The 12,390-nt window shown below is 35.4% G+C and overlaps 1 protein-coding gene across 4 annotated transcripts in view; it reads left to right on the top strand.

The window, feature by feature from the left end:
* The window catches only part of ZNF385D (zinc finger protein 385D), a 423,315-nt gene that overhangs the window by 315,756 nt on the left and 95,169 nt on the right, over positions 1-12,390 (top strand). For all 4 annotated transcript variants that reach the window (XM_062607166.1, XM_062607168.1, XM_062607170.1 and 1 more), the window contains one exon: positions 11,500-11,610. In XM_062607166.1, the coding sequence (XP_062463150.1) occupies positions 11,500-11,610 (111 nt within the window). The remainder of the gene's footprint in view (positions 1-11,499; positions 11,611-12,390) is intronic.

Genomic DNA, 12,390 nt, shown 5'->3' with positions numbered 1-12,390 from the left:
GGGACACAGAACCTCCCTTCTTATCCACTGGACTGTAGTCTGAAGCTCAATCCTCACCTGGCCGATGAACCTCTGACTCCTTGGGTGTCTCAGGAGCTGTATATACATCACCAGTGTAATTGGAGATAATCTGGGATAAGGGCATCCAGTTTTAGTTTACTTGACCTAAAATCACGGAAAGACCAATATCAACAGGAAGTAACTTTAAACAATCGGAGAATTCATGAAAGGAAGTGGACTAGTGCCAAGCCAAATTACTAGTATAGAAAGAAAGCATGTCAGAATCTGCCATGACAATGAAGTAGTGAATTGATTCCCTCTTCTCATATTGTCCTTTCAATAAAGGGAAAAAAAAAACAACAAACAAAAAACCAAAACACTCCCCCCCCAAAAAAAAAAAAAAAAAAAAAAAAGTTTTTTGTCTTTTTTAGTTGTATGAAAATTTATTTCTGGTAGTGGAATTCTGGAAGGAGTGGAGATTGCTATTCTAAGCCTGTTTTGAGATATCTTGAACTTTTGGGCTAGTATTTCTATAAGCACATAAAAATAGCAACAAGTTTTCTTCCATTGTTTCATTTAGTTCTGGTTTGATCTATAGAAAGCTCAGAAGTCAGGGTCAGAATGGTACCTCCCTGGCAATACTTTTTTCTAAATTTTAATTCTGATATATCAGATGAAACTTCAAATATGAAATTGCATGGAAATGTACGCTGTTAACTTTTCATCTTTTTCCAAATGATATAAAAATATACTGGGAATTGTTTAATGCACCACATTTCAGAGATGGGTAGGAAGGGATTAGAGCATTTCAAGTAGTGAATGAGCCATAACTGTATTCTGTACAGCTGTTCAGTGCACTCAGGATCACACTAATGATTCAGTCAATAAGACTGACAGGAGACTTGAAATGGCACTCAGTGGTGATCTGTAGAGAATGACGCAAAACTATACAGTCCTAATGTGGGTACCCAGTGCAGGTATAGGTATGTTTTTTTCATCACAAGATAACACAATTTTAGTTTTGTGCTATGAAGAAATTGTGCAATGTTTCAACTGGTAGGAAGTTGGTTTAGTAATGTAGTAATATCCATTTGTTCTAAATTATTTCTTGTCTGTCTTTTCCTACTTTCTGCATCATAAAGAGCCTGGAAGGTAAATCAGGTTGATCTTAATTATGCAGTTACAAATACCTTATTGAGATGCAAGCCACCCTCTGATGACCTATTTCTCTCATCTTTTTGGCATCTTGCTCAGCTTAGTACCCAATTCTAATACTGTTTATGCTTATGTAGTTACTAAGCACAGCAAGGTTTGTTTTCATTCTTACTTAAGTTCTCAAACTATATCAAGATAATTTATTAATTTTTCTTCTCCATTTTCCAATTTCATAGTTCTCTTTTAGTGGAAGTGAGTTTCCTGATAATGCAGTCTCGTCTTTGTTCAGGCAGGTTTTAGAGCTAATGATGTTATGGAGGAAGTAAGCAGGTTAACCTCTTCTTCTATGGACTGTTATCTATGAACTGAGCAAAGTTAAAATGTTTTTTGCATACAAGGAGATATAATGATCCTAGTGATCTGTATGAGGGCTATGAATATAGCTGTACTGTATTCATATTTAACTGTAACCTGTTAAAAAGGTATATTTAGATGCACGTGTAAACCATAGCACTTCAGTTCCCATGTGTGAAGTGTCTGGGGAATGTTATTTTTCTGTGTTGACTGCTGGTGATGAAATTAAATAAAATGGTCTTGAATCTCAAGATGTGAGGCAATATGATGACATTTGGTCACATAGTTTTATTTCTTTCAATTTTCTTAAGAAGGACACTAGAACATTTCTTATGAGAAGGCAGTGGAGATGTTTTATGTGCTTTTATTTCAGTGCTGACCTAAGACAAAAAAAAAAGAAAAAAAGAGGAGAAAAAAAGCATCTGTGATCAAATAATTATACCAGCAAGTATCTACACTTGTACCTGAAGTGAGGTGTTTCTGCCAGATTTTGAAGACAGACAGACACCCATTTGAGAACTGGGAGAGAATTTTCTAATTACTCTGTGGCTTTGACAAAAATATTCTGTCCCCATAACATTTTATTTTATTTTTTCCTTTCATGAGATCAGGTATGGATTAAATGATGCCTTGATGTCCCTTTTAGTCTCTTATTCTCTGGTTCTACAAATATGGGTTAAGAACTGTAACTTCTCCCAGTGTTAAGTCTTAACTCACTACAACAATTTTTGAAATGTTTGAAAAGTACAGATTTGATAGACTGTTTTAATAGTGTCGGAAGCATATCTTGGACTTTTTCAGGTAAGAATGTGCAATTCTAAGTATTCCAATTATACTTTACACCTTAGTTCTTAATGGTTTCTTTGGAGTCACTAGGATAAAAATGATTAATAAGAAGAATTTTTAAAATGGGCTAAAATAGCAGCATGATCAGAAAAGTAGCATTTCAGAATTAATTTCCCACTCATTAAACACACATATACACAGTCAGTTCTTGGAAACACACATAGTAGTTTGCAGAAACCATTTTGGACTCTTGTAAGCAATTCACTTGTACAAGTGAAACAAGTGCCTCTGCCAGTTCTCTGTCTGGCACACATCCTGCTTTTATTGTTGTTTTGATTAGAGAGACTTACTATTATTAAATACCAATTATAACATTTGGTCCAGTTTTCTGAAATTCATTCACATGTGAATGATGTTATTGGGAATTTGTTGCATAACCCTCATTACGCCTGCCAACCTTTTGTTCCAATCTCTTTTCTTAAGTGCAAAACATAAAAATGCCCTTAGTTTTTTTTAATGTGTTCTTTTTCTCATAAGCTTATTTTTGCTTTGCTCTTGGTTGAAGCTGAGGAAACAAATGGCATTTGTGAACCTTAGGGTTTTATCTTTATTGGCATCTTTAGAGATACTATAACATTTATCTCTTTTTGCTCTAAGCAGTTGTTTTGCGTTTGATCATGTTTTTACCATCTGCCACTGCTCATTTAAGTGAATAGCTGAAAAGAAACAATCCACCCCTTCTTTCCACACCACTTTGGTAATACTTACTAGAAATGGAGTAATTCTCCCACTTTCAATGTGGTGTGTTTCATGTTAGTCTGTTTTTATGCTGCAGTTTTTGTATTGAGTGTTGTCCACTGGATAACTGAGCAGTATGTCAAACATGCTGTATTTGGTTGCCTTTCATCTTCTCTCCTTTGGGAGAATCTTTTAGGTCCGGTAGAATTTTGTGTGCTCTTTGGATCAGCACTGGGGATCAATCATGGGTTTGTAATTTGGAAGATTATTATTCACTGTGCCTTCGCTGTGTTTGCTGAAAAAAAAATGGAAAACATATTTTGCAAGAAGTGGGACTGAAGAAAAAGAAAGGGCCATCCTATTCCAGAAAAACAGTTGGATACCACCCTCTAGAGTTCTGAGAGATACAAGGGAAGTTTCTTAAAGTGAACTTCATGGCAACTCAGACAACTTTTCTCAGACAACTTTATGGCTTGTGTGTCCAACTTGCAGTCATAAGGCTGTGTTTAGTCTGTGTTGCACCTTCACAGATTAATCTGAAGTCAGGAGCTGTGTGGTGCTCATATGAAAGGCAATATAATAGTAAGTACTATTAGGTATATTCAATTGGCTAACTGCAACTAACGTATATTTTTGTTCTTCATTTCTGAGAAAATACCATATTTTATCTAATAAAGAAGTTTTGAAAATAAGTTAGTTATACTTGCGAGTTACTCGCATCCTGTGTCAATGAAGACTGTAGGAAAGCTAATGAATAGGACGTTAATTCCCATTGAGAGCAAGGTTTCAGCTTTATACGGTAAATGAGGTCTAGGGCTATTCATTGAACCCCTTGGACAAAACACAACATTGAACATTTGCTCATTAAGTGGGCATTGTCCATCTTCAGAACAGAACAAAGCCAGAATCTTTCAGGAAAAATATGTGAACATGTTTTTAAAATGTTAATTCATAAAGGTGTCAAATTAAGGCTTATGGGTATTTCATGTTTTTAAAGGCTTGATCTGCAACCTTAATGTTCTCTTAGCACAGTGTGTTTTTGTATTTAGCATACATACACATACATACACAGATTTGTTCCAGTTTGACAGTCCTTCACATGCTGTTTAGTGTGTTTTATTAGCATAATCACTGTCTGATTATTTCTCACTAGCTCACATATGCAAATTCTTGTCTTTTGACTGACAACCATTATTAGACAATCAGAGTATGAGGATTTGCATAATCTCTATGTGGTTACAGTATTTGTGTGCAGTACCACTGTGAATGCAAATCTTTTTGCTCTGACTGGTTGCTGTATATTCAAGCAGTTTGACAGAAATACTGCTGCTGCCTCAGCATCTCATTGCCAAGGAAATATCCACAAGAACAAAAACGAAAGCAAGAGAAATTCTAGTCACATCAGAAAGGTGACAACTGCTAAAACTAAATAGCTCCGTAAGTAAAAAATATATAGATAAAGAAACAGATAAATGAAAAGATAAATACTTACAGTCTTATAATATTTCAGCGAGAGAATAAAAAGTATACTTTGGGAATACATTCTGAAGTACTATTCAAATTACATAAACCACTTACATTGTTTGGGGAGTGACTGCTGTTTTCTTTTTTATCGATACCACTTTTTTAAGAAAAAGTAATTATTCTGTAAATATTGCACATTATTTTGTAGTTGTTTCAGGTATTTTTTATATATTATTTTATATTTAACTCCATTGAGTAATAGTTCTGATTTATGTACACGAAAAGCATAAGGCTAGTTCTACCCTATTTCACTGATAAGAACAGAAATGGTAGACACTAACAAAAGAATGTAATGCTGAGTTGAATTCACTGCATAATTATTCACCATAATTACTAGGGCAATACTGAATAAATTAGCTATAAAAGGATAAACCATGCATGGTAGCACATCTAGAACATGTATTTTAACTGTTTGACATCATATTGTTCTACTTGTACATGAAACCAAAATATTGTTGAACATTTGTGCATGTGTGTGTTTAATTATGCTTACTAAGCTCTTACCATCATTCCTTTTGAATTGTGTTCTTTGGTTATTTCGTAAGATTCTAATTCACAGATTAATGTGATGTTGGAGAAAAAAACCTTGACTGCCAGCCCTAACAATGGGACATATTTCTTATGGAAATACAGAATGTCAAATATACTTAGGATCAAATCACTGAGCTGTTGTTGAACTGTTCTGTTTCTGACCAGAATATTAAGAATGTGTCAGTTAGATTGGCAATTTTAAGTCTGATATTTCTTGAAAGCATCACATCTACTTTGTGTGATGCTGAGATTTTATTTTATTTTTAACATGCACAGTTAATAAATACTTACAGGAGGTTTGAGATGGATGTACACACACAGAAATGAACTGCAGTATGTGACACACAGTAATTTCAATACTTCCTGGAAATTATAGACCTGTTGCATGTGCTTTGTCCAGCTTGAATTTGCAGTTGCAACAGATGTCAAGTATCTCCTGGAGAAGAAGGAGCTACCACTTAGCTGAACAGTGCCCATAATATGGGCACTCTATACGGGCAACATAAGGTTGACTGTCTAGCAGTTCTCAAAAATACCAGTTTCTGCATAAGTAATAATATAACAATGGACTATAATAAATACAATATTGCTGCATCTGTACAGTTTGCCAGCATGATTGCAGGCGAAGCGATTGTGAATTATTGATGCTACTGAGATCAGAGAAGACCTGCTCAGTTTTCAAGTGGAAATAGTCAATTTATACCTGAGAATATTTCTGGTTCAGAAAGTCTGCCACCTATAAATGACAGTTGTTTTACATGATTGAGGAGCTTTCCTATAGCTTTAGTAACTGCCTTTCTGTGTTTCTAATATTATGTCACAATTATAATGCAATAGGCAGTTTTTATGTTTGAACTGTTTGGCATTAAGACTGCATCTACCATGCATTTTTTAAAAAGGATTAAATTCACCAGTAAGTGTAAACTGATGCAGCATTTTATTCTTTTTTACTTGGTAAAGTCACTGTGTATGTGTTAGGCACAGGATTTACGCTGTTTCCAATGCTCTTAATTAGTTTCACTGTTTGTTGGAACATAAGAGAATGGTTGAAAGGAGCTCACACCGAGTTATCTTTAGTTCTTATCAATTTTGTAAGCAAGATATTCTTGTAAGTCTCAACTCATATGTGAGAATACGTATGCCTTGACTGCAAGTATAATAATATTAGTGTACTTGTTTGACTTAATTTTTGTACTTACAGTTAAGTATGTTTGTAGAAATGCAGACTCTACAGTAAGAAACCATACTCAGAATATCATTCCTTTAATGTTATTTTCATTGTAACATTGCATTGTGTTAATATCTGGATTTTAAGAAGTCCTGAGAGGTGTTGCTAGGTTTGTCGCTAAATTCACTTACCTATTCAAGTAATGGACATCAGTGTTTTGGTAGGTAATTTTTTTTTGTAAATTGCCACTAAAATGGTCTACAGCAATTTTTTCCTGAGAGCTTTAGTGCCATGACATGTTTTTCTGCTTACTTAGCATAGGAGCATAGTGATTTGAGTCAATCTTTTGCAGCTAATTTATTTGTCTTTGAGGTAAAAATACTTTCTTACTCGTTTTTTTTTAGGCCTATCATATGTTCTGAACAGGCTCTAGGCATGCATATTATCTTCATCATTTGACTTAGGTGCTTTTATTTATACGTTAGTGCTATTCCATTAGTTTACTGCCAAATTCAAGCATTTGAAATGCACATGCTTGTCATGCCCCTTCGTTTTAATACACAATTAAAAAATGCCCCAAAAAACAAGCTTCCTTTGGTTTATATCCTTTAGTGATTTGAGTTTTCATGGATCAAACTTGTAATCTCTCCTTTGCTATCAGTTTGTTGTTGTTTTTAACTCAGGCATACTATTATGCCTCTGGGATAAGAGGTCACATAAAAAGGACTAATAAAAATTATATATATTTAACACTTTTTGAAACTCAGGAAGAGCTATGTGTTCAGTTTCAACATAAAAAAGCTCTTTAAAAAAAACAAAAACAAAAACGCACACAAAAAAAAACCCACACCAAAAAAAAAAACTAAAAGAACACTTTATTCTGTAGAAATTATGTAAAATTCACGTTTCCCAAGGATCAAATTCCTCTGTAGGTAAAATTTGCCAGGTTGAGTTCTGCCTTCTGCAGAAATTTAATAGAATTTAATGAGGAGACTTGACTACAGAAGGCCTTCAAGGACAGCAGCTACGGTGATTCTGGAAAAGTTGCCAAGGCAGGTAGGGTAACATGGGCTCTCCTGTGTAATTTTCTAGGTGATTTTGTGGTAGTTGTTTCATCCAGAAAAGATCATGCAATAGCCACTCTTTTCACCTACAGCCCACAAAATAAAGAGCTCTTTCATGCAGTATGGTAAGCACCAGAACAAAGACAACTTATGATCATTGGTCTGCCAAGGCTGAATCTGAAACAAGCAAGCGAAACCAATTGAGAGTGATAAGGTCAAAGCTGACAGTGGAGTGATGGGCCAGTTTCTGCCATGCCTTTGTTTTAAGTCTGCGTTTTACTGAAGTGTGGTGAGCCCCTGAAGATCTTGAGAAGGGAATACAGTGCTTGATCAAAGAAAGTGAATAATGTTGCCACAAATTTCAGCTTGAATAATTAAAACATAGACAATAGTATTGTAGTTCATTTTATGTATTGAAAGGAAAAATTAACTGAATGAAATATGAAACCTTTCGTATTTGTCTTCGTTGCTGTCCTGGGTTCAGCAGTAGCAGTCATTTTTCCCCTTCTTGGTAGCTGGTGTAGTGCAGTGTTTTGACTTTCAGCTCAGGAACAGAGCTGATAACAAGGATGTTTTGGTTTGGCCAAGGACTTTGTGAGCCTCATGCTCTGCCAGGGAGGAGGGGAAGCCCGGAGGAAGCAGAGACAGGACACCTGACCCAAACTGACCACAGAGGTATTCCATACCACAGCACGTCATGCCCAGGATGTAACTGGGAGTTACCCAGAAGGGCTGGGAGACTGCAGGGTTGAAAGGAAGATGATGTAATTTCCTTTATCATTATTATCACTGGTGGTAGCATAGTGATTTGTGTTATACCTATGTTCTTAAACCTTTGCATTCTTTTCGTAGCAGGGGGAGGGCAAGAAAGGGGGGTGAAGTGAGCGAACGAATTACCTGACTGAGTTTAAACCACGACAGTTGCCTAAACTGACAGTTACCTTGTGGGTTGAAGTGAATTTTGAGACATTTGCTGTCCTTTGACCACAAGGAAAAGTGTGGCACAGCCTGTGTTAAATAGTAAGACATACCTAGTCCTGAACAGTAGAAAAGCAAAAGATCATGAGCAAGTCAAACACTGGGAAGCTCACCCTCTTTTTGTTGTAACTTACAGTGCGGACACATTGGCGATGGGAAGGGACGCTTTGCATACCTTGATCTTCACAGCTTTGACAGCTGAATAGTAATCTTTCATGTGAATTGCAAACTGCTCTGTCCTTCACTGTAAATGGGAGTAAATTAAATCAGTTGCATCTAAGTAATAAAATAAAACTCCAGTGATTGTAATACAGCACTAGTAATGAGTAAAAAGCAGATTTTATCAAAGTTTATCATGATAACTTATTTCGAAAGCAAATACCACTTACATAAGTTGAAATACAATTTATGTGTATAATTACTAACATTCAGTGAGCCTAGAAGTGCTTGGAGATTCTGTTAAGTATCTCGCCACTTGCTGATTATCTCAGCTATGTGGTATTATTTCCCTCTTTATACTTCCCTGCAATCCTTGCTCTCTATTTTCTGGCAATCAGCTGCCTCTCTTTGTTCCTCTGACTCTCAGCAGGGCTCCTCTCTGTCATCCAGTATCTGGGAGATCTGAGTGCTTATCATGCTGCACCTAGCTACCCTGTTACCTCTCTCAAATTTCCTGCACAAAACTTCTGGAGGCTTATCTGGTGCTTTTGGATGTTTATTTGAAATTTATGGATTGTTGGGGTTTCCCAAATGAAATTTCCAGGAACAAATAATAATGCCAAATACCACTCCAGCATATTTCCCTAACTTCATTAGAATTGGGGGCTGTTTGAAGTTTTAATTCTCCTTTGCAGTATCAAAGACCCAACTGGCAGAGAAGAGATTCTTACTTTGAAGCAGCTTTTCTTAATCAAATTGGAAGCTATCCAGAACACTTCTTCATTTAGAGCCGCAAACGCAATTCATCCAGTTCACAGTAAGGCCATGTAGCTATATATCTAGAAGTCTGCATCTTTAGAAAGGAAAGTGTGCAGATGGGTTTCTGTATCAGCAGATAAAAGAGAAAATCTGTGGAGTAATTAGGAAAGAAACTCCACATTTTTCAATGAGATAAAAATGAAATTTTATACAGAATAGACCGATTGTTCTACAAATTCATGATTTTTCCCAATTCTGAAAAAATTACTTGTCTCTTTTTAAATATGTGAGCATCATCCCCCAGAAATTCAACTTCATTGGAAGCTAGAATTCCTACTCTGAAAGGTGGGTAAATCCCACTCAAAAAACTAATTGTTCCATTTTATGAACTATGGTGGCAATTTTCATACGACCCTCAGAGAGCTTCTTTGTTGGCTTTCTTGACTTGTGGCACTTGTGAGATCATGTGAAAAAGCTGAACATGTTAATAGTGAGGCTGAACAAATACTGTCTCACAGCAGTGGTTAATGTGAAGGAAAACACACCAATTAGAGAATGCACAATTTCTTGTTACAATATGCTGACTTATTCCTATATCCAAGCTTAAGGTCTCCCTAAGTATTTTAGACGTGGAGTGGCAAAAGGAACAGTGCCTAAAGTAGGCTAAATTTCTTGAAACTTCAGCAGTGAAATAACATCAGTTAAGACCAGGATATGCATTAATGTTGAAAATTGTAGAATACCCATCTATTGGTTCTGCTGGCATAAGAAGTCCCCTCTTCAGTAGCAGAACAGTTGAAAAAATAAGACCTGTTAATATCTATTTACTTTCTTATGCAATGGAGTTCTTTCTGGCCTATGGCATTATTGGACTGTCAGCTTTTTCAAGATCATGTTACCGAGTAAAGTAAGTGCCCTGGTACATGGTTTGATCACTGCAGAAAGTCTTACACAGCATGTTGTAGTGTTTCAAAGCTTGATATACGTAATTGTTATTTTGGGGTTATGTTACAGTGGCGTCCCTAGTTTCCAGGTGGGAGTGGTGTTTTGTGAAATGTATGAGGTATTTTACTTTCACATCAAATTGAAGAGGATGTACAAACCAAGCATTTCTTCCAAACCTTTCTCTAAAGATCTGCCATTTTCCTTATTTTCCTTGTTCCAGTTTCCTGGGGTTTTTTGTTTTATTTTGTTTTTTTACCAATATGAATTTCTTTTCAACAGGAATTAGTTTAATGACCTATTTCATATCTGACACTGAACAGCTGTCAGGTGATGAAATTTTCTGCAGTGATCTGTTCTGGATTCACTGCAATAGAGACCGTGACTGTCTACCATTACCAGTTTCCATGAATATTTGATTACTCTAAGGAAAAGCTCTGATTCTTTATTTATCAAATAACCCTTTGCTAACAGACTAGGAAAAAGTGAATCATGGGGACATGAGCATAGAAAAAAATATTTTTTCTTAAGAAACATACAAATTAATAGATTTAAAAAATAGCTATAAAATGCTTCTTTTGAAGAAGAAATATAAGCACTTTTGACCAATGAATTTGGGGAACTTGAATTCAATGCTCAATGTAAAAAAAAAATCTCTTGACTAGCTTTTTTGAAATTCTCTGCCACAGTGGTACATTTCTTTTATGGGATCCTCACTTGCAGACACTGCCAGATCAGCATTCTGGTAGAGGTTGATTCAGAATTCATCCTCAAAGTTGAGTTTATTCAAAATAGTTTCTTCTAGATGGCTATGAAAATAGTCTTCAGAGGCTTTGTATATTTCATAGGTTGTGTAGAAGTTGGTTTATGGAAAAGATTAATTTATTGGTTCCTAGGATTATTTTTATTTTCATAATACTGAGCTATTGTATTGTTCCATAATTATTTGTATATAATACTCCCTCACATTTGCATTGATCCTTTTTTTAAATTTATTTTAAATATTATTGTTTCATTTAGTTAGCTTTTCTATGATATAAAAAAAAAAAAACAAGAAATTGGTGTTTTGGTAGGTAAACTTGCTAAACATTTACCCCTTTTACCTTTCTTCATTAAGTGGAAATTGGTACATGCAGAGTTGGACTAAGATACGTATTTCAAGATAACTAATGACACTTTTCTTTGTTCTTTTTTGTATTACTTCTTTGTAAAACTGCAGGAAGAAGAAATACTCATTTTCAAAGTATGACATAATGCAGAATCTGTTTTGAGTCTATAGATAACATAGCATAGAGTGGAACAGCAAAAGCTTTCATTTTTCTCTTTTTTCTCTCTTTACAGATGGACCCAATTCAAAAAGCTGTAATAAATCATACGTTCGGGGTTCCTCTTCCTCATCGAAGAAAGCAAATCATATCATGCAACATTTGCCAGCTGAGATTTAATTCTGATGTAAGTTGATCATTTTGTATCAGATTAGAAATGTGTACTTATCTTCTAGGATGTGCCATAATTTGCATAAATTGAAACTAAATGAAACGTTGTGATTTCAGTTTGTGGCTCAGCAGATGAAAAGGCTGTAGGATGCTTCAAATAAACACAATTATTTGCTAATGTTTATACACCCGGCCAGATTTTCCCTGCGGATATATCCCTGCAAACTCATCAACTTCTGTTGTGCTGCACAGAGTCTAAATAGGAAAATGGACTGATCCGTTGCTGCTAATAAGGCTGAAATATTTGCTGGGTCCTAGTTCTTCTAGTCCTAGTCCTGGTTACGTTTGCCTCCCTTTTCAGCCTGCAAATGTTAGAAATTATTCAGATATACATAAGAGTCCTTGTGAATCTACCTTCCTTCTTCTACTGTTATAGCAATATCTATATTTAAAATATATTTATTTGTATATATTTATTATATTTATATATTTAATATAATTATATATTTATATAACAGATATAGCAATATCTGTTTAGCCAGAATTGAATTTTAATGTTCCTGTCCTGCCAGTAAAAGCTATCAAAAACCCAGGCTACTCCTCTAGCAGTGAAACAGAGCGAGCTGAACTGGAGATGGTCTGTAATACACAGAGGAAATCCATCCCTTATAATTACCCAAGGAAGCTGTGCTGTTGTGCTCCTTGTAAAGAAATACTTGTTCTGTCACAGAAGGGCCTCTTAGAAATAACTCCTTTATTTCCTTCTTCAGTATCACTATGAGTACAGACAAAACCT

This window comes from Pezoporus occidentalis, unplaced genomic scaffold, assembly GCF_034315485.1.
Source record: "Pezoporus occidentalis ecotype Australia unplaced genomic scaffold, CSIRO_AGI_Poc_V1 ctg120, whole genome shotgun sequence".
In the NCBI taxonomy this organism is placed as follows: Eukaryota; Metazoa; Chordata; class Aves; order Psittaciformes; family Psittacidae; genus Pezoporus; species Pezoporus occidentalis.
This window is presented reverse-complemented; position numbering and strand designations above follow the sequence as displayed.